The sequence below is a fragment of the Pseudophryne corroboree genome, chromosome 7 (assembly GCF_028390025.1).
Source record: "Pseudophryne corroboree isolate aPseCor3 chromosome 7, aPseCor3.hap2, whole genome shotgun sequence".
In the NCBI taxonomy this organism is placed as follows: Eukaryota; Metazoa; Chordata; class Amphibia; order Anura; family Myobatrachidae; genus Pseudophryne; species Pseudophryne corroboree.
Window position 1 is genome coordinate 507,887,477 of NC_086450.1, and position 26,408 is coordinate 507,913,884.

Below are 26,408 nucleotides of genomic sequence, written 5' to 3' on the forward strand. Positions count from 1 at the left end.
ATCAATAAAGACAAAAATAGGGGTGAACAATATGTAATTTGAATCTAATAAGATTTGATGTTACAAAACTCTGGCTTTCACACAAATGTATCAGCCCTCAGCATGTTATTCAGGAAAAAGAATATATTTATGTTGTAATTATTGGGACAAACGAACATTTTATAAAGGCAACAACAGACATATGTTAGTGCTGCAACAAAGTGTTAGAATATTTGACAATTACATATACATTATATACAGGTTGAGTATCCCATATCCAAAATGCTGGGCAGCAGAAGCATTTGAATATAGTTTGGAATATTTCATACCATAATAAGGTATCTTGGGGATGGGAGCCAAGTCTAAACACAAAACACATTTATGTTACCTATATATCTTATACACATTGCTTGAAGGTTATTTTATACAATATTTTTAATAATTTTGTGCATGAAGCAAAGTTTGTGTACATTGCACTATCAGAAAGCAACGGTGCCACTATCTCAGTCATGCTGGGAAAAAAAAATCTTTATTTCAGAATATTCCGTAATTTGGAATTTTGGATATGGGGGTCTCAACCTGTAGTAGTAGTAGTAGTAATAATAATAATAATAATAATAATAATAATAATAATAATAATAATAATAGTAGTAGTAGTAGTAGTAGTAGTAATAAGAATAGAAAATAATATATATGTGTTTCTTCTAACCTCAGCAGGTACAACATAATTTCTTCAAATACTGGCTTTCTCGCCCGAAGTCCCACACCTCTGGCAACTCAGACCGTATTACATGTAACCCAGAGTGGGAGTCTTGTTGAGGGAGACAAGGCAATAGCAGATTATCGAAATAATTATTTTTGTTCAGTATTCACAACTAAAAGAGAAGAGAAAGGGCCATAGTTAAGTTGCATGTATTTTAATAAAAATTAGGTAGAGACAAGTACATTTAGGAGAAGGTTCTAACAGAACTCACAAAACTGAAATCAATGGGACCAGAAGGCATACATCCAAGGATACTAAAAGTGTTTAAAGATGTGCTGGTAGCACCATTATCAGAATTATTCAACCAATCACTAGATACTGGAGTAATGCCAGAGGACTGGAGAAGAGCGAACGTAGTCCCACTGCACAAAAGTGGAAGCAAGGAAGAGGCAAGTAACTACAGACCGGTTAGTCTTACATCAGTAGTACGGAAAAGAAAGAGTTGTGGAATATCTCAAATCCAGTATTTTACAGAATCCCAAACAGCATGGATTTACTGGGGGAAAATCATGCCAAAGAAGTCTTAATTACTTTTGGCTGGGTGTCTAAAGTAATAGATTGAGGGCAGGAGGCAAGATGTAGCATACTGTATCTACACTTTATTAAGGTTTTCGACACTGTCCCACATCACAGACTGTGAAATGAACTCAAAAGCCTGGGATTGGATTCTAAGAGGGTTGAATGGATAAGATCTTGGTTGCAGGATAGGAAACAGAGAGTTGTAGTAGATGGACTGCATTCACAGGAGGGAAATGTTACCAGTGGAATACCCCAGGGATCTGTACTTGGACTAGTGCTTTTTAATATCTTTGTTGGTGACATTGCAAATGGTATTGAAGGGAAAGTATGCAACAAGGTAGACTCACCAAGAGGGGTAAAAAATGATTGATGATCTAGGTAGATTAGAGGAATGGTCAGGAAAACAGCATCTACAGTTTAATGCTAAAAAAATGTAAAATCATGGATATGGGTCTAAAAAACCCAAAGGCTAAATATTGTATTAACGGAACTATAATGGAAACTACTGAGGAGGAAAGGGATCTAGGAGTCACTATTTCAGGTAAGCAATGTAACATAGCAATGAGATTATCAATCATTCAATTGTAGATCCACATAATAAATAACTAATCAGATATTTCATTAAAATAATGAATCTGTAATATCTGGTATATTTGTAAGACACCTTTTTTTTATTCATACAAAAAGATACTCCTGAAGAAGTCTCGTGCGGAGATGAAACGCGCAGCGTAAAGAATCTGTAACATATATTATGAGGATCCACAATTGAATGATAGCACCATCATAAAAGGGGTGAGAAATCTTAACCTCAGGATTGGAAATTTTACAGCTACGTATTACAAATCTTTATTATGTACAGGACTCTGGTATTGTGTGAATTTGTACAGTTTTAAGAAATTTTTATTCTATAATATTATATTGTGGCCATAGGCCTGAATATTTTGGGTGTTTATGTATTTTCTAGAGGTTAAGTTGTAAAACCCTTAAAATTGGATCATTTTTATCCTGTCATCATGCGTGCCTGTACTGCAAGGATGAGGGCAATGGGAGGGGGGGGGGATATATCAGGTCCCTCGTCCCCCAACACTCCAGAGGCACGCTGCTGAGTAGCAGCAGTCTCCTCTCTTTCCCTCCCTGCTATATAGCGAGCAAAGTTGAGGTGACCCCGCCCCCCATCCACCAGGAAGCAGAAGGATACACAATCAAATCTGGTATTATTGTCTCTTTGATTGATAAAGTTACCTGTGAATGAGATAAGGAAGCTACTCTCTCAGAAAGGGTTGCATTTGTTTTTATTGTCCTGTGTTTTCAGATTCTTGTATTCCTCTGTCTCTTGTTTAACCTGATCTACAGCCTGTTCAACGAACATTGCCTGACGATCCTGGTTCAGCCGCTTGCTAAGTTCCCACTCAGCCTCCCGAATGCAGATTTTGAGAAACGCCAAAATATTTCTGTCTTTTTCTTCTGAGCGTTGGTGGTCGTTTTCGGTATAGTTCTCCAGGCAGTGTCTTTCCATCACACCAAGTTCTCCAAACCTCTTCCAGACTTCATTTCTCTTATCCTCAGAACATCTAGTGATCACCACAATGGGGTGAATACCTGCACAACCGGTACAAATAATGTTAGTAAATGGAGTGAGGCGGGCTTGTCCAGAACATTAAGAGGCTTTTATACTTTGCCTGCATTGTAAGTAGATCCCTATTTTGTCAGTGGCTGAGGGGTAGGAGAACATACAGTATTACATATGGGGGGTCATTCCGAGTTGTTCGCTCGTTGCCGATTTTCGCAATGGGGCGATTAAGGCAAAAATGTGCATGCGCATGGTACGCAGTGCGCATGCGCTAAGTAATTTAGCACAAAACTTAGTAGATTTACTCACGTCCGAACTAAGAATTTTCATTGTTGAAGTGATCGGAGTGTGATTGACAGGAAGTGGGTGTTTCTGGGCGGAAACTGACCGTTTTCTGGGAGTGTGCGGAAAAACGCTACCGTTTCTGGGAAAAACGCAGGAGTGGCTGGAGAAACGGGGGAGTGTCTGGAGAAACTGGGGAGTGGCTGGCTGAACGCAGGGCGTGTTTGTGACGTCAAACCAGGAACGAAATGGGCTGAGCTGATCGCAGTGTAGAAGTAAGTCTCGAGCTACTCAGAAACTGCTAAGAATTTTCTATTCGCAATTCTGCTAATCTTTCGTTCGCAATTCTGCTAAGATAAGATACACTCCCAGAGGGCGGCGGCCTAGCATGTGCAATGCTAAAAGCAGCTAGCGAGCGAACAACTCGGAATGAGGGCCATGGTCTCATATAATTGGTGGGGAATTGTAAGCACTGATTAGGCTAACACACGGCATAGAGTGCCCAACACTTTTCTACTTTCTGAACGTGTCTGGTACATAGTTGCCTATGGCTTCCGTTTCAGTCATAAATTTCCTGCTGCCCTGCTTTGTCTAAAAGAAAAACAGTACTTATTTTAGCGCTCCTGGATAAATATAACACGATGCAGCCTCGAAAGATTAAAGATACTGTATCACCAATCATTCAAATACAAAGTTCAAAAAAGTTGTCAATGGAGATGGCGCTCCTCTTTATACAAGCATATTCCCTTAAAAACTACCTCAATGGTCAGTTGAGGCAGTTCTCACAAAGTGAGGTTATAAGAGTAAAAGAGGAAATTTCCACAGCCACTTCACAAATACACCCCTTGTAGTAATGAGGTTACCTTTCAGACAACCTCAATCAAATGAGGTTAAAAAGCATAAAAACATCCCAAGGCAAGCCGTTGCTTGCTTTGAGATGTTTTTATGCCTTTTAACCTCATCTGATTGAGGTTGTCCGTAAGGTAACCTCATTACCACAAGGGGTATATTTGTGAAGTGGCTGTGGAAACTTCCTCTTTTACTCTTATAACCTCACTTTGCGAGAACTGCCTCAACTGACAATTGAGGTAGTTTTTAAGGGAATATGCTTGTATAAAGAGGAGCGCCATCTCCATTGACAACTTTTTTGAGCCCTGCTTTGTCGGTCCCATTTCCCGGATTCTTCAGATTCTGCCAGGTGTGAAACTAACGAGTTTCTTTGCAAGAACAGTGATTTGCTGTAGTTGCTCAGGAGTCACTGCTGACGACTCATTGGGGGTCATTCTGACCCGCTCGCTCGCTGCTTTTTATCACAGCCGAGCGAACGGGTACCCACTGCGCATGTGCTGGCGCCGTAGTGTGCCGACGCATGCCAGATGGCCAAAGGCCGTAGCAGGGCTGCGATCACCTCTGCCTGATTGACAGGCAGAAGCGGTCGCTGGGCGGGAGGGGGCGGAACGGCGGTGTTTGGCCGCCGTTTCATGGGCGTGGTCCGGCCAACGCAGGCAGGCGTGGCCGGATCGTGCGTGGAGTGGTCCTCAGCGACTGCGTGATGTCATACGCAGCCGCTGCAGGCCGGGGAGCGACGAGTAGCTCCCGGCCATCACGCTAAAGCTGCGCTGGTCGGGAGCTACTCTGGAAGTGCAAAGGCATCGCCGCTGTGCAATTCCTTTGTACTTCTGTGGAGGGGGGGGGGGCGGCCCTGTGCTGGGCGTCCCACCGCATGTCAGTGTTAGCACAGCTACGATCATCTCGGAATGAGGGCCATTATCCCCCCTTGTGGGAACCCCTGACAGGAGAGAGAGACAGCAGCACATGATTACACACAGGGTCCACTTATTTGTGCTGGTCTGCACTCATCCATAGCATGCTGCTGCTGCTAGTGAGCTGTTAGGGTAATAATTGTTGTTAGTAATCTTTCTTTAGTTAATGAAGAATTCACACAAGGTCAAATTGCATTTGGAATTTATTGCATAGGCATTACATTTATCATGTATATTGTGCTGAGTAAGGAAAAAAATAAATATGACAGTGACTATATTTGCAAACAAATCCCATACTGCAGACAGCAATGTTAGTATCAATACTTGCAAAACTTCCTAAAATATATTGTTATTAATGTTATATAATCTTGCAACAACAAGCATTTAAGCATAGGCATGGCCATTTGTGGAACTAGACATGCCCTTTGGGCAGAGTATGACACGCCCCCTCTGCAGCGCCACGTGCTTTGCGTGGCACATACTACTGTAATCTCCCTTATTCTAGTTTTCAAAAGTAGGCAAGTATGGTTTGGTAAAGAATGTCTCCAAGCCATGGTTATAATGCTACTTATAAAATGGTGTGGTATATTGAGACATAGTTCATCAACATGATTGGATACATTAGATCACATGACCATGCATTATTTCCCAACGACCGCACTCCTCAGTCCTGATCTACTTCCAACTGTAATTTGAACCTCATCACAAAGCCACAGCTGTATCACTCCACAGGTGTACATGTAGCCAACCTGGGGTTGGTGGGTATGTCTAAGTGGTTGGAAGAGGTTTCACAAATGTTCGGTGGCTATGAGACAGACCTTTTCCCTACAATGCATTTCTCCCCATAACTTTGTTCTTCTACTTTCTCAGAGAGGTAGTATAGATTAATAAGCAACAGGAATCAGCCGGCAGCAGTTCCACCAGGAGGTTTCTTGAGCTGCAAAGAACTCTGTATTGGGGATGATGATTGGTTAATTGACAAAAATATTGGATAATCACAAGAGAAGTAAGGCATAAAAGAGGATGATGAAATTAAAATTGGCTACAGCTCACAACACAATGGATCATTAAATGGTATATTCAGACAATCAAATAAATCACAGGTTAATGCGTATTTCAATAATGAGCAATAATAAAGGCAGTGAGAAGAGTGATGAAAAATATGATTCTCAACAGTTTTTATATTACAGGTTGAGTATCCCTTATCCAAAATGCTTGGGACCAGAGGTATTTTGGATATCGGATTTTTCCGTATTTTGGAATAATTGCATACCATAATGACATATCATGGTGATGGGACCCAAGTCTAAGCACTGAATGCATTTATGTTTCATATACACCTTATACACACAGCCTGAAGGTCATTTAATACAATATTTTAATAACTTTGTGTATTAAACAAAGTGTGTGTACATTGAGCTATCAGAAAACAAAGGTTTCACTATTTCACTCTCACTCAAAAAAGTCCGTATTTCGGAATATTCCGTATTTCGGAATATTTGGATATGGGATACTCAACCTGTACTAACTTTTACTAGTGATGATGTTGGAATCTTCACAGGCAAATAGCGTTGGAGCTCTCTTTGAATCCTGTAGGGCCACAGTTTTGCAAAAGGGGAATGGCACGTGTAGCAAGATTAATCCGGGGTTAACAAGAATGTCACAGTAACTCAGTCTATGCAAAGAGAATGTAATTAGCAAAGGAATGTTAGTGTATCCCAACAAATGTAATTTACTTAGTAGTAAGGGCTCCTTGGGCAAATAAACTCAGTCCTTTCCTTGTAGAGGAACTTAATTTCACTTTCACAAATTACTAAGTCACTTTCTCTTTAAAGGTTACTAAATATGTCTTCTAGTTGTTTGTCTTAATAGCTGTTTTCAATCGGGCTGGTTTATAAAGTGTTGCTCTAAAGTATTGCATTACATTGCTTTTCCCCTTTACAATGTGCAGCATGTGACAAATGAACACTTGGGCTTGTTACTTTGTTTTCTCGTTGCTTACAAGAATGGCAGTCTCTGCATACTCACTCAGAACTTTGGTAGTGAGTGTACTCACTAACGGGACCTGTCTCAGCGGTTTAATTCTGCACAAGATGGCGGCACCTTTCAGTACGCCTGGTGGTGTCCAGTCCCTTGCTGTGACATCTCACGCCTGCTCACCTGGTTCTCTGCACTCCGGTAGCAAATAGCTGCTTTTGCTCTGTAGCGCTGCTCTCACCACTCAGCGTGACTTTAATGGTTTGCATCCATTACTCTGCTCCGCGACCGGACCAGGGTCCATTCTTAACCTTTGGTGCACCAGCTTTTCTCCTCCAGCTACAGATACTGTAAGTAAGCCTTTAAAGGGGCACACACATCAATTTCCACATTCCTCTACGCTGGAAATATGCGTGTCTTCATACTGTCACAACTGAGGGCCTGAGCTGATGGGAGGCAGCCTCAGTTGTAGGGGCTGAGATGTAACGGAACCTGGGAGGTTGTATCAGACCCCTAGACATGTAAGTAACATGTAGAATAACTGCCCGAAGGCGTGACCACGACAACCAGTTATGACAAACTCCGTAACACAGCAGCAGTAAAAGGAAACATAAAAGTCAACAGAGGATAAATACAATTCCTGGGTACTACAGGGTGGCAAGGGCCACAGGCACTGGTAGTGTGAGACAGTTCTTATAATCTTCTAGTTGGAAAGTCCTTACCAGGCCTGACTGTAGCAATGGAGAGAACCCAGGATCGTACCAGCCGGTGTTCCAGGAAAGGCTGGGCTGCTGAAGATAAAACGGCTGCTGTGGATACTGGCTGGAACCAGACTGTTGTTGATACGGAGTGGATACTGGCTGGGACCAGTTAAATAATAAACGAACTTGAGAGGGATGAAATAATAATGAAGTTTGGAGTTTGAGAGCGGTGAAATAATAATACCGGTGGAGAGTGGTAAACTGCAGAAAAGGACACCGGCCCTTTAAGAGAAGCTGTACACTGCTGGAAGCTGGGCTGGAAGCAGGTGATTGTTTGAGAGCGGTGAAATAATAATACCGGTGGAGAGTGGTAAACTGCAGAAAAGGACACCGGCCCTTTAAGAGAAGCTGTACACTGCTGGAAGCTGGGCTGGAAGCAGGTGATTGTTGTAGCTGGAAACAGGTGAGTCCAGAATGGATCGGAGAGTCAGGCTACACCGCAGATGGAATGCTGGTGCGGGTCTCTATAGCAGAAGTCTGGAGACAGGAGCTGGAACCTGGAAGACAACCACAGGAGAGAGACAAACTGGAACTAGGTTAGACAACCAAAGCACTGACGCCTTCCTTGCTCAGGCACAGCTTACTTATACCTGCAGCAAGGAAGGGGTTGGCTAGGCAATTATGCAAATCAACAATACAGACAGCAGATTGGTGGAAATGATCAGATGACAAAATCCAAGATGGCTGCGCCCATGCAGACACTTGGAGGGAAGTTTGGTTTGTAATCCATGTGAGAATTGAAACAGTAATGGCGACGCCGGCCACAGGAGACAGGAGACGCCAGACTGACAAGCGCACATTTAACCACGCGGGCACAGCGGAGGCCGCGGCTGATGAAATCACCACTCTGACATTCTGCATGTGAAAACTCAGGAACAGCGGGATCCAGTCCTGGAACGCTGAGCCAGCCTTAGGAGGCATCTGAAGGGTAAGTAATGGCGTCCAGATACCCGGATCGTGACACATACATTTTGAGGCTTTCCCTAGACCAGGCGTTTACACACAAATCTCTTATTATTTTAGCTCAAAACTTGGCATGCCCTATGTTTACATCATATAACTGTCTTAAGAATTCACAATTTTTACTTTACACATAACAATGTCATAAACTTTCAAACATTTTTGAAATATTTTTGCCATTTAGCTTTCTTTCTGAGTTTTGACAAATTTGTTCTTCTTTCTTTTCTTTCTCTTTACCGGTATCTCAGAGGTAGTATTCCTTTGGAGCTTCTCTTTGATCTTGTGATAGGGAGGTTAGTTACATTTTCTTCTGCCACCATTTGTTCTTTCCTTGCTGGTAACTCTTGTACTGGTTCTGGAACCAGAGCCTGACTGCTTGTATAGGCTCTATTGGGTTGGGAATTCCCAATAGCGGTATCGGCCAACACATGTTGCACAGGAGATCCAAAGCGTTGAGGGAGACCATTGATCAAGGTTCGGACGATTCTTCTATACTCTGAGCCAGTTCCTCCTCCATATCACTATTGCTATACTCTGGACATAATTACAGTTGATCCTGATGAACCCAACTTGACTTTAGACCATCCTCTCTACGATACGCTGCTACATCTTCTCCCACTGATAGTCAAACTTACTAACCCAGGGATTCTTTTTCCTTATTACTCTGGCTCCTAGTGGTATGGGTTCAGCAAGGGCACTCTTGTCATAATCTTCTTGCCTACTGCTGGAAAGATCCATTTGTGGATTTACTTGTCTTTGGGACAATCAAAGTCTTCTTTTATGTTCAGCCACCCAATCTGTTTCCAGAAACAGTTCCTAATCAACTTTGGAGGGTAACCCCAGTTGTACATCAATGGCCAATTTGCCTTTTCTTCCAAACATTAAGTAATAAGGTGTATGACCTGTCGATCCATGTATGGTATTGTTATAAATGCACACAAGTTCTGCCAGTAGGGTAGACCATTCTAGTCGTTGTTGCCCCGGCAAGGTTCTCAACAGGTTTATCAGAATTTAGTTAGTCCTTTCACTTAATCCATTTCCTTGTGAATAAGCGGTAGTTTGCAACTTTTTACACCCTTATAATTCACATAACTCATGGAAAATCTTTGATGTAAAAGCTGGGCCTTGATTGGTCAGTATCTTATCAGTATAGCCATAGGGTCTAACAAGGAATATCTTAGCACTGGTTCTTGTTGTGAGATGCTTCATTGAAAATGTCAAAATTAACTTGGTGTAGTGGTCCAGTTTGACGTGGTCGATCATGACCAGTTCCAAAGGTCGCTGACTTATTATGGGGGTGTAAAGGTGCTCCTTGTGTACTTGGAGATGGTTGACTTAAGGTACAGATTTCACAATGGTTACACCACTCTTCAATACTTTTTTGCAGGTTTATCCAGTAAAAACATTTCCTCACATTGGATTTTGTCTTCTGAAGACCGAAATGAGCTGATTGGTCATGATATGCATGCAGTAGCACATTGGCCTTAGAACTTGGTACCATGATCTGAGTCAATGATTGATGGGTTCTGGGGTCCCGACTCTTTCTCAGTAGAACATGCTCTCTTTTGGCTAGCCAATCTCTGTGTCACCATAACTTCAACAGTTCTGGTTCTGCATCATCCTGCTCCTGCTTAGTTATTTCTGTTTTACTCATAATCAGTTGTTTTATTCGCTGCCAGATGGGATCGTCATCCTGCCACCTTCACCAATCTATGTTCATGTTCATTCCTTCCAGCCTGTCTTGTTTCTCTGTTCTGGCTGTAAGAGCGCTTTGAGTGGTCTCGATATTGGGTCTGTAGAAAGCTGGCCACTCCAACACTTCCCACTCATCTTCTCCTTCACGCTCCTCCTTGCTAGGCAACCTGGACAAAGCGTCAGCATTCTAGTTAGTCTTTCCAGGTCGATATTTGATGGTAAATTGGTAGTTTGCCAGTGACGACGACCATCTTTGCTTCAAAGCTCCCAATTTAGCTGTGTTGAGGTGAGCCAAGGTGTTACAGTCTATGAAGGTCTCCAATGGGGCGGCTGCCAGATATCCTCTGAGATTTTCTGTCACCGCCCTGACCAGTGCCAGGAACTCTAACTTGAACGCACTATAATTGGCATCGTTTATCTCTCGTCTTTTTCAAACTGGGTATAGGCATGTCTCTCATGGATTCAATCTTGTCAGAATCAGGAGTCACACCTTTCACATTTTCTAGGTGCCCAAGACACTTAACTTCCAGTTTCAACAAGTAACACTTGCCCGGTTTTAGCTTTAATCCGAATTTTTCTAACTGCCTAAAGACCTCTCGCAGATGTTTCAGGTGCTCTTCATAAGACTGTGAGAAGATAATATATCGTAGAGATAGAGGAGAACAAATTTGAAATTCCTATGGCTTAGACAGTGCTCAGTAATCCTCTGAAAGGTCCCCAGAGCATTACAAAACCCAAAGGACATACATAGAAATTTAACTAGGCTCATGGGTGTCGTAAATGCAGTCTACTGTCTGTCTTGTGGGGCCATCTCTATCTGCCAGTAGCCACTCATCAGATCGAGGGTTGACAAATATTGGGCCAACTTGAAAGCCATTGAAAGACAATGGATGGTGCCTCTCTTTAAAAGGGGGAACATCTCCAATGGGGATGTAATGTTGGACTTTTCCAAAGTTGGCAGGATCCTTGATGAAACCTTACAATTCTCCCTTATTATTTCCAGAACACCAAGTTGCTGTCTTTCAGGGGTCTCTTTTCTCCAATTTGCACATCTTCCCACCAAGCAGTAACGGAGGCCTTCTTTTCACCTGTTACTGCATTCTGCTGTACGTTCAGCTGTGGGATCATTACATCTTGAAAATGTGTCCAACTCAACTGAGCAATTGGAATAATCGATACAATTTCATGGCATGGTTTTGCGGATTCAGAATCCTCACTGGAACTCGACCATCCTTTACAGTCACCAATGTTCTAGCTACAACCACTTAATTTCTGATGGGCTCTGCACATGGCTCGACCAAAGCTTCATAACTTGTACCTTGGAGTCCACATCCGGCTTTTCACCAGACTTTAGTTTCTGTGTTTGGCTTCAAAACAGTGGGCTTCCGATCAGTGATTCTCACTTTTCCTGCCTCCCAGCTGGAATCTCGGACTGTCTGGTGTCCTTGTAGGAATCCTATGCTGCAGAACTTGTTGCTCAGGATAAGCAGCTTGGGACATCTCTCTCTTCAATATAGCTACCAACTCTTCAGGACAATGCTGCAATATGTTCCTTCCTACCAATAACAACAGGAATAGTATCTTGATCGCACACAGCCTTGTTTCTTGAGACACGTCTGGCCAATCAGGATAGTGGCTTTCCAGTATCCCTGACACAAAATTTCCATACCGGCAATGAGGTGGAGCCAATACGGCGGCGGGGGTAATATTAACTCTTCACCCCAATGTCTTTCAAATGCGGCTAGTTGAATGGTAGAGATTTGTGAGCCTGTATCTAGCATAGCTTGGACTTGAATTCCGTCGATGTAGATCGGTATGGCGGGGCTTTGGCCAACGTAGCATGGCACCCACTCTTCTCAGTTGACAATTAGTGCTGTTAATTTTCCCCAAGGAATGGTCATCTTCCCCAGAGTACTGGAGTTAAAATCCCTGCTCATGTTACAATTTCTTTCGGTTACACCGTTGGCAAATAGGTCTGCTCCAAGCATCAAACTTGTCGGATGCTCTCCTCCCATTCCTCTGAGGGGTCTTCCACCACTCACAGACATCTTTTCTTTGCTCTGGTCACCACGGAGGCGGTTCCTTGGCATGAGTCAGCCGATTCTTCTTATCACAAATTTTTTTACAAATCTCAATCATGCGTGATGTCAATTCCTCTATCTTTGTGGTTAGTGCACTAAGTGGGTCACCTATAGTCTTCTATGAGCCTTGCACCGCTACTTCTTTAGGAATCTGTTTCTCTTTGAAACCTGTGAAAGGCACTTCTTGGCCTTTGGCCTCGTGCATCACAATGCACACCAAGGCGTACATATATCAGAGCGTGACCGTACACCCAAGAGTGGTATATCTATTACTTACACTCCCTGTAGGAGCCTGTTTAAAGTAATAATAGTGCCAAAGAATTAACTCCATACTTCATATAAGGGGATATTTAATAAACATAATTATCTAAAAAATAAAAAACAGAGATAAATAATCTCTTTTCCTGTGGCAGTTGCATCACTGTCCAAAACTTCCAGTGAGTCCTTGGCGGCGATGTTTGGTAGTGTGTGGGGTGGCAGTGGGTGAGGCTCCCACTTGAATTTTGGACTGTGCTGCAACTGCCACTGGAGAAGAGATATTTATGGGTTTTTGTGTTTATAATTATATTTAAATATCCCCCACAGTCTCTCCAGGACCTTTTTATGGGGGGTGGGGGGGGGGGGGGGGTGGAGGGGCTTGTTTCTCCTTGTCTGCAGCTTAGACCTTGATATATTTCAGTAATTTACCAAATGGGGCTGGTCAGAATACCTCCTTTTTTGCCATTGTGTCAGGTCTGTCAAGTGCCCTTACTTTAAACTAGTAGTCCCAGTACTGGCACCCGTGATATACCCAGGATATCAGGAACTGTTGTGAACAGTGACAGCTATTCGAAGGAGCTGGTTGGAGGAGTCCATGGGTATGATTGCCCAAACAACACATCAAAGGAGGACAGCGCAACCTGGTTCTAGACTGGAAAGCCAAACACAGAACAGAAAGTAACTGGCCGTGCTGACTCCTTATGTAACCAGAGAAGAGGTGGTGGAGAGAGAGAAGACACCAACCATACCTCTGTAGGGAAATTAGGCAGAACCTCTGAGGCACAAATTGACCTTCTGTATCTGAGGCACTAAGGAAAAGAGGAGAGATGGAAAGAGGCGTATCCTGGATCCTTATCCGTCCATCATCTGTGAGGACCTGCTATTACAACTGCTTGTCCACCCAGAAGGCCTGCGTAACCCTTGCATTCGCCAACACTCGGGCTAAACACTGAAGGCAAATTCCGCTTCTGTAGGAGACAAACCTGTTATTGTTAAGGCACTTTTGGTCAGTTTTTGTATATCTGTTCCATCAGATTGGCTCCAGGCTTGTGTGGCACTGAAACACAGAGGTGCAAAACATGTTACGCTCACCATCAACTGTACTGTCACTTATATGGCACAAGTATGGGTCACAAATGGATAAATATGTAAATTGATCATCCATAGAATACCTACAGTATTTTTAGAATCCCGATGAGGTGGCTGCTGGTGTCAGAGTGTTATAATCCACATCCTGTATGGGATGGGATTGAAATGATGGCGGTCAGAATACCGACTGAGGCATCCCGGTGTTCAGAATCCCGACAGGTAAGTATACATACTTACCCCAATGGCTGCATAACCATCTCTCCCCCCCCCCCCACCCCCTTCCTAACCCTAACACTCCTTGGTGGTGCCTAATTCTGCCCCCCCCCCCCCTCCCTGCAGTCTAAACGTACCCCCCCACCCCTTCCCCCTGCAGCCTAACGCTCTTTGGTGGTGCCTAAATTTAACCCCCCTTTCCGCAGCCTAATCCTGAACCCCACTCTCTCTGCAGCCTAATCCTATACCCCCCTCTCTCCGCAGCCTATACCGCGGCGCGGCTATACAGTCTAGTACCATGCGCGCTGGGAGGGGCTGTTTGGCACGACTGGTGCCACAGTAAGGAAGGACACATCTGTTTGGGCAACTTCTTCATCTGTCCATTTCTCCACTCTTTAAAAGATTTGATCCATCTCCCCCTATATCTCTGTAGGACTTATCCACATCTATATCCATTCCTTATAAGGAGGTGCCCACAGTGGTTAGGTCAGGGATCCAAAACCAGCGACCCCCCTCTCCAGGGTAACAAGGCAGATAGAAAGGGGCCATTACATGCTCTGGACACTGAGCTATTTACTCTGCACATGTCAGGACTCAAGGGGAGTTGTATCAAGCCTTGGAGAGAGTAAACTGTGGAGAAGTTGCCCATTGCAAATAAACCTTTATTTAGAACAGTCTATGAAATGACAGAAGTGGCTTTATTTGCCAAGGGCAACTTTTCCACTTTATCTCTCTCCAAGGCTTGATACATCTCCCCCTCTGACTGTAGATGTCTATGTATTGCCAATGTACCAATGCAAGAGGTCCCCAGTGTTGTGAAGACTGTGTTCACGTTGCTATTAGTTGTACCTGTACACGTAGATGGGTACAATGACATCAGCAGGGCGCTGCGAGTACTTCTTCGGGATCTGCTCCAGGGTCTTAGTCAGGTTATCTTCCCAGCTCACTTTCCCAATGTCCCGTAAGGACCCTGAGAGGAAAACAGGCACATGGTGAGGCGCCCTGTGCTGCGTGCATCATCCTGATGGGAAAACTTGCGCAGATTAACTATGACACAACTACCGCTAATGTTCCACATGACCTCTTCTACAGCAGTAGTTGCTAAACAGAATGTCTACCAGTAACACCATTCATGGCGATGAAGTCAATACAATGGTGGTGCAATAAGGTAACAAGACCTCTCAGGTGTGTAATGTTCTCTATGTCAGTCTAATTCCCCACCAGGCCAGAGCAGGTAGCCCACTGCTTCCCCTCACGGCCATTAGACTGCGCCTCCTATCAGTCATACTGTCCCAGCATCAGGTGTAAGATGGCGGGGCTGGTGGACACATGGTGGCACATTGAGGTGTCTAGTGTGATCAGATTTCTGCATCTAACGGGCTCATCAGCAGCTGACATCACCAACTTGTCTAGGTGTACGGTGATAACGCCATGTCACGGAAACAGGTTTGGGTTTGGTGCACTGCTTCTGATAACGGCAGGACAGACATTAAAGATGAGCAACGATCTGGCCGGCCAAGTACGTCCACCACAGATGACAATTTCTGCCACATTGACCTGGCACTGAGTGATTTCCATTTCTTTGGAGCATTGAAGAAGCAGCAGGGTGTAAGACGATTCACATCCAACAGTGAAGTTCTGCTGCCGCCATGTACTTGCTTCAGGCTCTTGCCACTGATTTCTTCTATGCCAGGATAGATGCCTCGGTGTTCCGTTGGAACAAATGCTTAGACAAGTACTGTATGGGGGAAAATAATCTGTACCAAGGTCATACTATTGATTATATGTATATGTATGAGTTGAATCAATATACGCAATGAGAGGTCTTGTTTCCTTATTTAGGGCTGGCTCTAGGCACATTGCTTAGGAGAGTCTGCATGGGGCGTCGGGTTACTAGGGGCGCCCGGCCATTTCTGGTCTTCAGCGGCCAATTGAAATATGGTGCCAGCTGATGAGCCAATCAGAGCTCGTGGAGTGGCAGCGGCGGCTCCTGATTGGCTGCCGAACCACAAGCTTTGATTGGCTTATGAGCTGGCACCAAATTTCAAATGGCTGCTGGAGACCAGACTTCAGTGAGGGGCAGGAGAGGTGCATGCTGTGCCCTCCACTCTTCCCTCTCCCCTCAGATATGAGCAGCGGCGGCAGAAGCCCAGCAGCAGTGAGCACTACTGGGGCATTACGTCTATGTAGCACTACTGGGGGTATTATGTGTATCTGGCACTACTGGGGCATTACACATAATGCCCTTAGTAGTGCCAGATATATGTATCTGGCACTATACTGGGCTATTACGTGTATCTGGCACTGCTAGAGGTATTACATGTATCTGGCATTACATGGGGAATTACATGTATATGGCACTATACTGGGGGCATTATGTTTAACTGGCACTATACTTGGGGCATTACGTGTAACTGCCACTATACTGGTTGCATTATGTGTATCTGGCACTATACTTGGGGCAATACGTGTATCTGGCACTATACTGGGGTATTACATGTAACTGGCACTATACTGAGGGCATCACGTGTAACTGGCACTATACTGGGGGCATTATGTGTTTCTGGCACTATACTTGGAGCATTACGTGTATCTGGCACTACTGTGGTATTACATGTATCTGGCACTGCTGGGGGCATTACATGTAACTGGCACTATACTGGGGGCATTACGTGTAACTGGCATTATACTGGGGGCATTATATGTACCTGGCACTATACTTGGGGCATTATGTGTATTTGGCACTATACTTGTGGCATTACGTGTAACTGGCATTATACTTGTTGCATTGCGTGTAACTGGCACAATACTGGGGTTATTATGTGTATGGGCAATTCCAACCAAAAGTGGACATGGGTCATGGTTGGAATATTAAAAAAAAACATTTCCCAGTGCATCAGTGATAGTCTATAGTAGTAAAAAAATGGGTTGGTAACAGTGTGTCACATGACATGCTGCCATTTTGTCTTATTTCAGTAATGGCTACCATGCATCAGGCAGACACTGATTGTGACCACTGATTATCTATTGCTGTTTTCTGAAAACAAAGGTAAGAAACTTGGATTATTGTAGTTTATAACAAGAGTTGAGGACATGTTCTGTCAGAAATTATATGTTGATAATCAGTGTTTCATGTGGTTTTATGTTAGTGAAAGAGTTAAAACAAAGATGATGAGATATGGTACCCATCTGAAACATTGTCAGAAAGGTAACTGACCCTGTGCCAGTTAATTGCAAGGGGCCTTTGCCATTTCCTGATTGATTTATTTGATGGTTACATCCGTGACGATTTTTCTGGTTAAGTCCGTTACACATACATTCCATTAAATCAGTGCCGTAACTAGACATTTTAGCGCTGTGTGCAAGAAACAGCATTGGCGCCCCCCCCATATACAAAACAGGGTCAATGCGCGTGCCAAAAATATAGGGGTGTTGCTTCATGGGGAAGGAGCATGGTTAGAGCTCCCTTTTACACATTACATTAGGCAGAGCTCCCTTTTCCACAGTACAGCAGGTATAGTCCCCTTTTACACATTACAACAGAGTCCGACTTTTTTACACATTACAGTAGCAGAGTCCCCCTTTTTTACACATGAGGTAGGCAGAATCCCCCTTTTTTACATATTAGGCAGGCAGAGTCCCCCTTTTTTACACATTACAGTAGCAGAGTCCCCCTTTTTTACACATTACGGCAGCAGAGTCCCCCTTTTTTACACATTAGGCAGGCAGAATCCCCCTTTTTTACACATTAGGCAGGCAGAGTCCCCCTTTTTTTACACATTAGGCAGGCAGAGTCCCCCTTTTTTACACATTACAGTAGCAGAGTCCACGCATTCCCTCCTGTTTTGCACGAGTGAGTGAGTGAGTAAGTGTGTGTGTGTGTCTGCTCTGGAGTAAGTCTGTGTGTTCTGTCAGTCACCTGGAGGTGGTAGGCAGCATCCAGGCGCAGAACCTCTCCTGGGGTCCGGGACACATGCTGCGGCGACGCTACAAGCAGCATGAGAGCGGGTCCGGGAGCAACCTCCGACAGCGCTCCACACCCTGCCAGCAGCAGACAGCCAGCAGGAGTCCCATTCTCCTGCACTCACAGCGGGACTCCCGGTGGCAGCAGGACACGGGGCAGCTGTGTGCTGATAGATGCCGGCTACAGCTGCGCTCCCGCTCCCCTCACATGCAGAGGCGAGAGGCAAGCGGCGGCGCCGGCCCGGGACTGTCACTACTGACTGGCCGTACGGGTAGGTGTGCTGCCAGATGGTGCTCCTTGCCCACATTTGCGCTGTGGGCAAGGCACCCTCGGCACACACCTAGTAACGACACTGCATTAAATATTGTCAAGGTAATAAGAATGACTTTCCTGAAAATTGTACTAAAACAATCTGTGTGGTTTATACTTTATTGTAAAAAAAGAAAGTATGGTATAAATTTTGTAGTTTCAGAGAAATGAGATGTATTTTATTTCAGAAGTTACCATGTCCTATCCTGGTTACATCCGTTACATTTAAACAATGTATTTATTTAAAGCAGACAACAATGGTGAGGCTTGTTCACACTTCATATTTTTATTCACCAGTGGTAGATACAATTGTTGTAAAATTTGCTTCTTTATGTGCATTTTATATTTGAAGCAATCCAGATGTTTAGCACAAACATTGTATCTGAGAGTTACGTCCCCTACTTTGGAATTGCCCATATCTGGCACTATATAAGGGGCATTACGTGTATCTGGCACTATTGAGGGGGCATTAAATGTATCTAGGACTATACTGGGGTGCATTATGTGTATCTGGCTCGATATTGGGGATATTACGTGTATCTGGCACTATACTTGTGGCATTATGTGTAACTGGCACTATATTGGGGGCATTATGTGTATCTGGCACGATACAGGGGACATTATGTGTAAGGAGCACTAGTGTGGGCTGCCAATTGTGTGTGTAGAGGGAGGGGGTGGTGTTCCCAGAAGCACATTGAAGGGGGGCTTTGCTTTAAAACATCGTGCTCAGGGTGCTAGTAGGCCTAGAGCTGACCCTGACCTTATTTATTAAACCACCCTCATACATTTTTGAAAACACATCTCCACTGATGTCACAATTAGTTTTTCTAGTTTCAAATATGAAGGGGTTATGTAATAACATACAGTGCGGTATCCTACAGCAGTAAGTAATGGGGAGAGGTATCACACCTTTTAAAGTGGACAGATGAAGTTGCCCATACCAACCAATAAGCTTCTAGCTATCATTTTATGCAAGGCACATGATAAAGGATAGCTACAAGCTGATTGGTTGTTATTGTGGACAACTCTATCTGCCCCCATTACGATTTGATACACCTCCCCCTAACTTTCATTGGTATAAAACACAGTAGATGTTTGTTATTATTCTGCAGCTGGCAAGTAATGTGGCTGTCATATATTAAAACTTTAATGATGTAATTCTACATGAAAGAAGATATTTATTTACGCACGAGGTTCCGTCAGACAGACGCAATGCGCAGCTGCACACATTGACAGGTAAATGCTGACTGCTTTTGCCTGTAGTGAATAAATACCCAGCAGCCGCGCTATTACACTGAAGCGCAGAAGCTAGGAAACGTCCTTGGGCAGAGCCGCTTTCCCTCTTGTTCTCCCCTTAACACTATAAATGGCACTTATGTTTCTGTTTTGTCTTCTTGCCTCTTCAGCAACTCAGCTTGCTTGCTCATACGATGGGTATATGCAGTAGCGGATCTTGCCACGGGCAAGCAGGACTTTTGCCCGGGGCGCCGCCTTCCGGAGGGCGCCGCACCAGGGCAAGATCCGCTACTGCCCAGCTGCCCTCCGCTACTGCCCGCTACGACCCGCCGCTGCCTGCTCCCCGCTCTGAAGGGAACTAGACGCATAGCGTCTAGTTTCCCTTCATAGAGAGGACCTTTACTGTGCGGTGCGCGATGACGTCATCGCGCACCGCCCAACAAAGGTCCTCTCCACGAAGGGAACTAGACGCTACGCGTCTAGTTTCTCGTCGTGGAGAGGACCTTTGCTTTGCGGTGCACGATGACGTCATCGCGCACCGCACAGTAAAGGTCCTCTCTGTGAAGGGAAATTGCGCACGTCATCGCGCACCGCACAGCGTTTCAGCAGCGCTACTCTGAACAGGGGGCGTAACTGACCACGCCCCCTGCACAGAACCACGCCCCCTACTTCCCGCCCGGGGCGCCAACGGCGCTGGACCGGCCCTGGGTATATGTGTAACTGTGGGAGGCAATGGAGTCGGCTGTCGCTGGGCTCTTGCATTGCACTGGGGCGCCTCTCCTCCCATGTGGTCAGCGACACCATTCAATTAAGTTAATTGATATCCACCGCTATCTCTTCCTCCCTGCACATTACAGGTCACACCCTCTTTATTATAGATACACATTTAACAAGTGTCATACCCAGGAGTAGAACCCACAACCTATTACACTGGAAGCAGACACCTTACTGATGGAGCTATTTGCTACTATATAAGATGCATGAGAAGTTTAACTATATGAAGTTACTTCTCTGACAATTACAGTACATACGGTTAGAATTCTCATGCGTCCTATACAGGAGCAAATAGCTCCATCAGTGAGGAGCCTTCTGCCAGTGTAACAGGTCATGGGTTCTAATCCTGGGTTTGGCTGCTAAAAAATGTGTGATTTAAAATAAATGACAATGATATGTATGATTATCTATACATTATATAGGGGGGGAGGGAACCAATATTTATCATGCCTCCGAGCAACTGGGATGAACTTACGCCACTGTATAGGATCATTAAGAGATGATGGTCCCCCCCAACACTCACCACTGCTCTTCCCTTACCCCTGTTTAGTGGAATGGCTTTTATTCATGTAATGTACTTACACAATGGTTAGTTGTTGTTGTTGTTGTTGTTGTACTTTCTCTGCTTATTTGTAAGTTTTTTTGTTTGTTTTTTGCTTCATATAGATTGCTGCATACTCCTTATGACGCCTAATAAATCAAATATAATAATACTTACAGTAGAGGCAAATGGATGAGATATTATTTTAGAGAGAGAGAGAGTGAGTGTGTGTGTGTGTGTGTGTGTGTGTGTGTGTGTGTGTGTGTGTGTGTGTGTGTGTGTGTGTGTGTGTGAAGGGAATCCATGTATTTTGCCAACTTTTTGCTATTAAATACCAGATTATCACCAGAATTCTCTATATGCGTCATGAGATAGAACAGAAGAATCATCTGCAGATCTCTAAATAGATTGGTGAAGTAATAAACTGCAGATTACTGGCATGATGTGTAAAGTGATCTAAATTACACAATATACTATATATATATATATATATATATATACACATATATATATATATTTATTTATTTATTTAAAGAATCTATTATTAGAATATCTTCTGCTTCTCGTTCCCTTCCTGCACCATTGTATTTTCCTTCTCTCCATTCCCCGGTTTGCCTTGTAAAACAAGTGACATCACACAAGTCATCTCCTCTTTATCCCTAAAGCTAAGTACACGCTGTATGATTTTTTGGGTCTGGGTGATTCATAATGTCATTATTTTTGGAGAAAAATTGTCTGATTTCTCATAACATCGGCCGAGGGTAAAAATCGGGTGTACCCACAGTCCCACACACTACCCGATTTTTACACCTGGACATAAGGTCAGATGGTTGAGAATGTACACACACTCTGGTCGATATTGGGCCATTGCTGTTGAGATTTTCGGTTTAGATTGGATTATCGAACAGTCGTGGGCAAGATTTTCCCAATTTATCGCAGGAACGATCGTTCGTACACACTATTCAAGAAATCAGGCTGATGTCCCGATTATTGGCAAATTGGACCAATAATTGTATAGTGTGTACCTAGCTTTACACTGAGATTACAGGCCGCACAGACCGTCTCCGTAGCCCTATGGTTACTTACTGAGCTGGGCACGTGCCTCCAGGATCTCATCTGAATCCAGCTTTGCGAATCCTCTGTTATCGATCATGACCAATTCATTTGTCAGCTTATGTTCCGTCCTCGATGTAGTCATGGTGCCATCGGATTGCCCAGCGCCTGCCTCGTTCCGATATTCCGCATCGGCCAACACACACAAACAGGAGTTGATGAGCGAGGATTTTCCATGTCCCATCAAACCGAACAGCTGGAGGGCAACTCGCTGATATCCATGTTCTGCCTCCGGCCGGGTATTACCAGGGGTGTAGCGATTAATCTCAGCTCGCATCTCTTCAAGGGTAGTCATCACCTCAGAAACATATAAAGTGTGCTAAGTACAGCAAACCTCTGAGTAATGAGGCCGGATCAGAACACATAACGGGTTATATCTGTGTCAGATAGAAAATGAAAGTAAACTAGCCAGCGTGACTCATAGGGGGAAAATCCACACTTTGATAAGCAGCTGCTGGTTCTATTGTATTAAAAAAAGGGGGAGATGTATCAAGCAGTGATAAAAGTGGAGAAGTGAGCCAATGGAGAAGCTGCCCATGGCAACCAATCAGCAGCTCTGTATACTTTTAGAGTATGCAAATGATAAATGTTACGTCAGTGCTGATTGGTTGCCATGGGCAACTTCTCTACTGGCTAATTTCTCCACTTTATCACTGCTTAGTAGTACATCTCCCCCTAAGGCAGAAGTGAAGAAAACGCGGGGAAAAACTGAGGCATTGTTGGGGTGGAAACTGAAGGCCCAATGGGGTAAATGCAATGTTGGGGGCTTATGTAACACATGTGTGCCAGTGAATGGCCATAGAGGGTATTACGCATACTTGCCTACTCTCCCGGAATGGCCGGGAAGCTCCCGAAAATCGGGTGACCCTCCCAGCCCCCCGGAAGAGCAGGCAAGTCTCCCGATTTGAGGGGTCCCCCCTGCCCGTCCGCCCACTTAGTGTGTAAAGTGGGCAGTCGATGACGCGATTCTTGCTGAATTGCGTCATCATAGCCACGCCCCCTGCAGTGTAATGCCGGTGATCGCGGCATTACAGAGCGGGGGCGTGGCTTAAAGGAGGTGTCACCGTAACCCCACCCCACTCTTGCTCCGCCCCCAGTCCACCCCCTCCTTACTTCACAGCGCTTCCCTGCCCGCCTGCTGAGCCGACCTGGCTGCTCTCTCCCGCAGAGAGCAGCCAGAATGTCGGTAAGTATAGTGTTACGACCCCATAGAGTACATGAAAGTGAGAGGGGCAGGCAGCATTTCAGCAATTGCAGGTCTGAACCCGGCCTCTTGGGGGCAGTCCGTCAACTTTTAGACTGAGGGGCAAGCACACACAGTTTTGGCCCACAGTAACATCACCAAGGAATTGAATTAAACCAGAACTTCTCCCTGATGATGTCTGATGAAACGCAGCTGCATCTTTTAACTACTGAAAACTAGTCATATAGGCATACATTCAACCCGACAGGTTTGGCCTATTTCCGACAATGGCAATCCGACTTCTTTTATAGTCCGATTGACATTGTCGGAAAGGGGGCTAAAACCTGTGGGGTTTGGACGCGCTTCCGACAATACACGCGGCTCGGCGGCTTAAGCAGCAATTTATGCACCGTCGGACCTCTATGTTTTCTCTATAGGCATTTGTATAGAGGAAACACTATGTAGTCATATAAAATATGAAGTCATAATTGTCCACTGGATCAGAGCGCCCGGGAGACGTCCCCACGGATTCCGGGGGGAGCAGAGCACCCTCCCGCATCCCAGCTCTAGTGAAATAGGTGGGGGAGGGGCCTGTTGCTATTGAAAAAATGCCCATCAACTGGGCGGAACAGGACTGGATTAATGTTAGATAGGGGGCCCAACCAATAAAATTGTCGATAAGATATACTGGTGCTGTTATTAAATAGCATAATGTGTAGATACTCCCAGCTCACCCCCCCCCCTCCAAATGCTGGTTATGTAGCTAATGTGGCCAAGATTTATCAAGCCTCGGAGAGTGACAAATAGCACAGTGATAAAGTAGCAGCCAATCAGCTCATAATTGCCATGTTAAAGGCGGTGTTTGAAAAATGACAGTTAGAAGCTGATTGGTTGGCACTTTATCAACTTGCAAATTATCACTCCCCAAGGCATGATAAATCTGGGCATGTGTGAGGGGTCCTGAGTGTGTGGGAGCCCCAGGGCGACCGCCCCAGCCGCCAATCCGGCTCTGGGGAGGAATATCGCTAGTGTTGCGGATGGACCCAGCAGGTGTGCTGGCTGCGTCTGAGAGGCAGCACATGGTTTCAGTGGGTGGCAACGGGTAGGTAGAGAGAAGGGCTATGTAATGGGTATTAGATGGGAATTTCATTTAACCCTTCAGGTAGAGTATTATCAGAGTGAGTTGTTAAGTTTAGCAAATGCAAAGGACAGTGGCTCTCATTCCGAGTTGATCACTCGCTAGCTACTTTTAGCAGTCGTGAAAACGCATAGTGGCGCCCACGGGGGAGTGTATTTTTGCTTTGCGAGTGTGCGAACGTCTGTGCAGCCGAGCTCTGCAAAAACAGTTTGTGCAGTTTCTGAGTAGCTCTGGACTTACTCAGCCCTTGCGATCACTTCAGTCTTTTTGGTCCCGGAATTGACGTCAGACACCCGCCCTGCAAACGCCGGGACGCGCCTGTGTTTCTCCAAACACTCCCTGAAAACGGTCAGTTGTCACCCACAAACGCCCTCTTCCTGTCAATCTCCTCGTGATCCGCTGTGCGAATGGATTCTTCGTTAGATCCATCGCTCAGCAACGATCCGCTTTGTACACATACGACGCGCCTGCGCATTGCGGTGCATACGCAGTTTTGCCGAGCTTTGAACTGATCGCTGCGCAGTGAAAAACGGCAAGTGATCAACTAGGAATGACCGCTAATGGACCTAGGGGGTAATTCTGACCTGATCGCTTGCTGCAGCTCATCGCAGTGCAGCGATCAGGTCCAAACTGCGCATGCACCGGCGCCGCAGTGCGCTGGCGTATGGCTGACAGCCGACAGCTGTCGTTGCCTTGCAATTGCCTCTGCCTGATTGACAAGCAGAGGCGGTCGCTGGGTTTGCCCGCCGGTTTGTGGGCGTGGTCTGGCCAATGCAGGCGTGGCCAGACGTGCGGGGGGTAGGCCGCAGCGGCTGCGTGACGTCACACACAGCCGCTGTGCGCCGGGCAGCGACGAGTAGCTCCCGGCCAGCACGCAAAAGCTGCAATGCTTTTGTACTTCAGCGATGGGGCAGGGACTGACATGCGGGGCGGTCTAGCCCAGTGATGGGCGTCCCCCCGCATGTCAGTGTGGATGATCGTATCTGTGCTAAATTTAGCACAGCTCCGATCAACTCTGTATCACCCCCCCTAATTCAGGCCTGATCGCTGCTGCAAATTTGTTAGCAGTTGGGCAAAACCATGTGCACTGCAGGTGGGGCAGATGTAACATGTGAGGAGAGAGTTAGATTTGGGTGTTATCTTGTTTCTGTGCAGGGTAAATACTGGCTGCTTTATTTTTACACTGCAATTTAGATTTCAGTTTGAACACACCACACCCAAATCTAACTCTCTCTCTGCACATGTTACATCTGCCCCGCCTGCAGTGCACATGGGGGGTCATTCCGAGTTGTTCGCTCGTTATTTTTTTCTCGCAACGGAGCGATTAGTCGCTAATGCGCATGCGCAATGTCCGCAGTGCAACTGCGCCAAGTACATTTTCTATGCATGCAGTTAGGTATTTTACTCACGGCATTACGAGGTTTTTTCTTCGTTCTGATGATCGTAATGTGATTGACAGGAAGTGGGTGTTTCTGGGCGGAAACTGGACGTTTTATGGGTGTGTGCGAAAAAACGCTACCGTTTCTGGGAAAAACGCGGGAGTGGCCGGAGAAACGGGGGAGTGTCTGGGCGAACGCTGGGTGTGTTTGTGACGTCAAACCAGGAACGAAACTGACTGAACTGATCGCAGAGCTTTCAGAAACTGCTAAGAAGTGTCTATTCGCAATTTTGCTAATCTTTCGTTCGCAATTTTGATAAGCTAAGATTCACTCCCAGTAGGCGGCGGCTTAGCGTGTGCAAAGCTGCTAAAAGCAGCTTGCGAGCGAACAACTCGGAATGACCCCCATGGTTTTGCTCAACTACTAACAAATTTGCTGCTACGATCAGGTCTGGATTACCCCCAATGTGCATCCAACCAATGCAGTCATGTTACAGGAGGTGTGCCTCCCCGTCCTGCGTACGTTTCTGTAATGACAGTCTCCCAGCTGGCTGTACAGTCCCTGACATTACTGAGTGAGGGCGAGGCATTGCATGGTGTTTGTGTGTTTCCCCTGGTTACTGTGTAATCCTATTAGTAGCAGATATGCCAGTCAGATATTATCATTACAATGCATAACACACCGCACCCACTTCCAGCTGATCAGTTACAGGAAAGTGCATCAGTGTGAAAGTGAAAATAATTTCCTCTCCGCTGTTCCACCTGTGTGCTCTTTGTAATGCTTAACCCTTTCCACACTGGCCCGTTCCAGTCAGCATGTGAGTCTTGTAGTCGGCCAGATGAGTTTTGTAGAATTTGCTAA

At 45.2% G+C, this 26,408-nt stretch overlaps 1 protein-coding gene across 2 annotated transcripts; it reads right to left on the reverse strand.

Moving 5' to 3' along the window:
* LOC134945860 (uncharacterized) lies at nt 1–22,224 on the reverse strand. 2 transcript variants are annotated; one of them, XM_063935402.1, is made up of 5 exons: nt 21,821–22,224; nt 14,760–14,880; nt 13,592–13,665; nt 2,504–2,860; nt 1–854 (listed from the first exon to the last, which is right to left on the reverse strand). In XM_063935402.1, the coding sequence occupies exons 1-4, from the start codon at nt 22,140–22,142 to the stop codon at nt 2,532–2,534; spliced, it is 846 nt and encodes a 281-aa protein (XP_063791472.1). In that variant the 5' UTR covers nt 22,143–22,224; the 3' UTR covers nt 1–854; nt 2,504–2,531. The 2 variants fall into 2 exon arrangements, with proteins under 2 accessions (XP_063791472.1, XP_063791473.1); XM_063935403.1 differs by lacking the exons at nt 1–854; nt 2,504–2,860 and adding an exon at nt 7,960–8,111.
* Nucleotides 22,225–26,408: the final 4,184 nt, after the last annotated feature.

What these genes read in the sequence shown, in the direction of transcription:
- LOC134945860 (XM_063935402.1), bottom strand. Translation starts at nt 22,142, where the DNA reads ATGACTACCCTTGAAGAGATGCGAGCTGAGATTAATCGCTACACCCCT. An exon ending in GGAGGCACGTGCCCAGCTCA is followed by an intron (nt 14,881 to 21,820) that starts GTAAGTAACCAT and finishes TTTTCCTCTCAG; the next exon opens with GGTCCTTACGGGACATTGGG. An exon ending in GTACCCATCTACGTGTACAG is followed by an intron (nt 13,666 to 14,759) that starts GTACAACTAATA and finishes TCTGTGTTTCAG; the next exon opens with TGCCACACAAGCCTGGAGCC.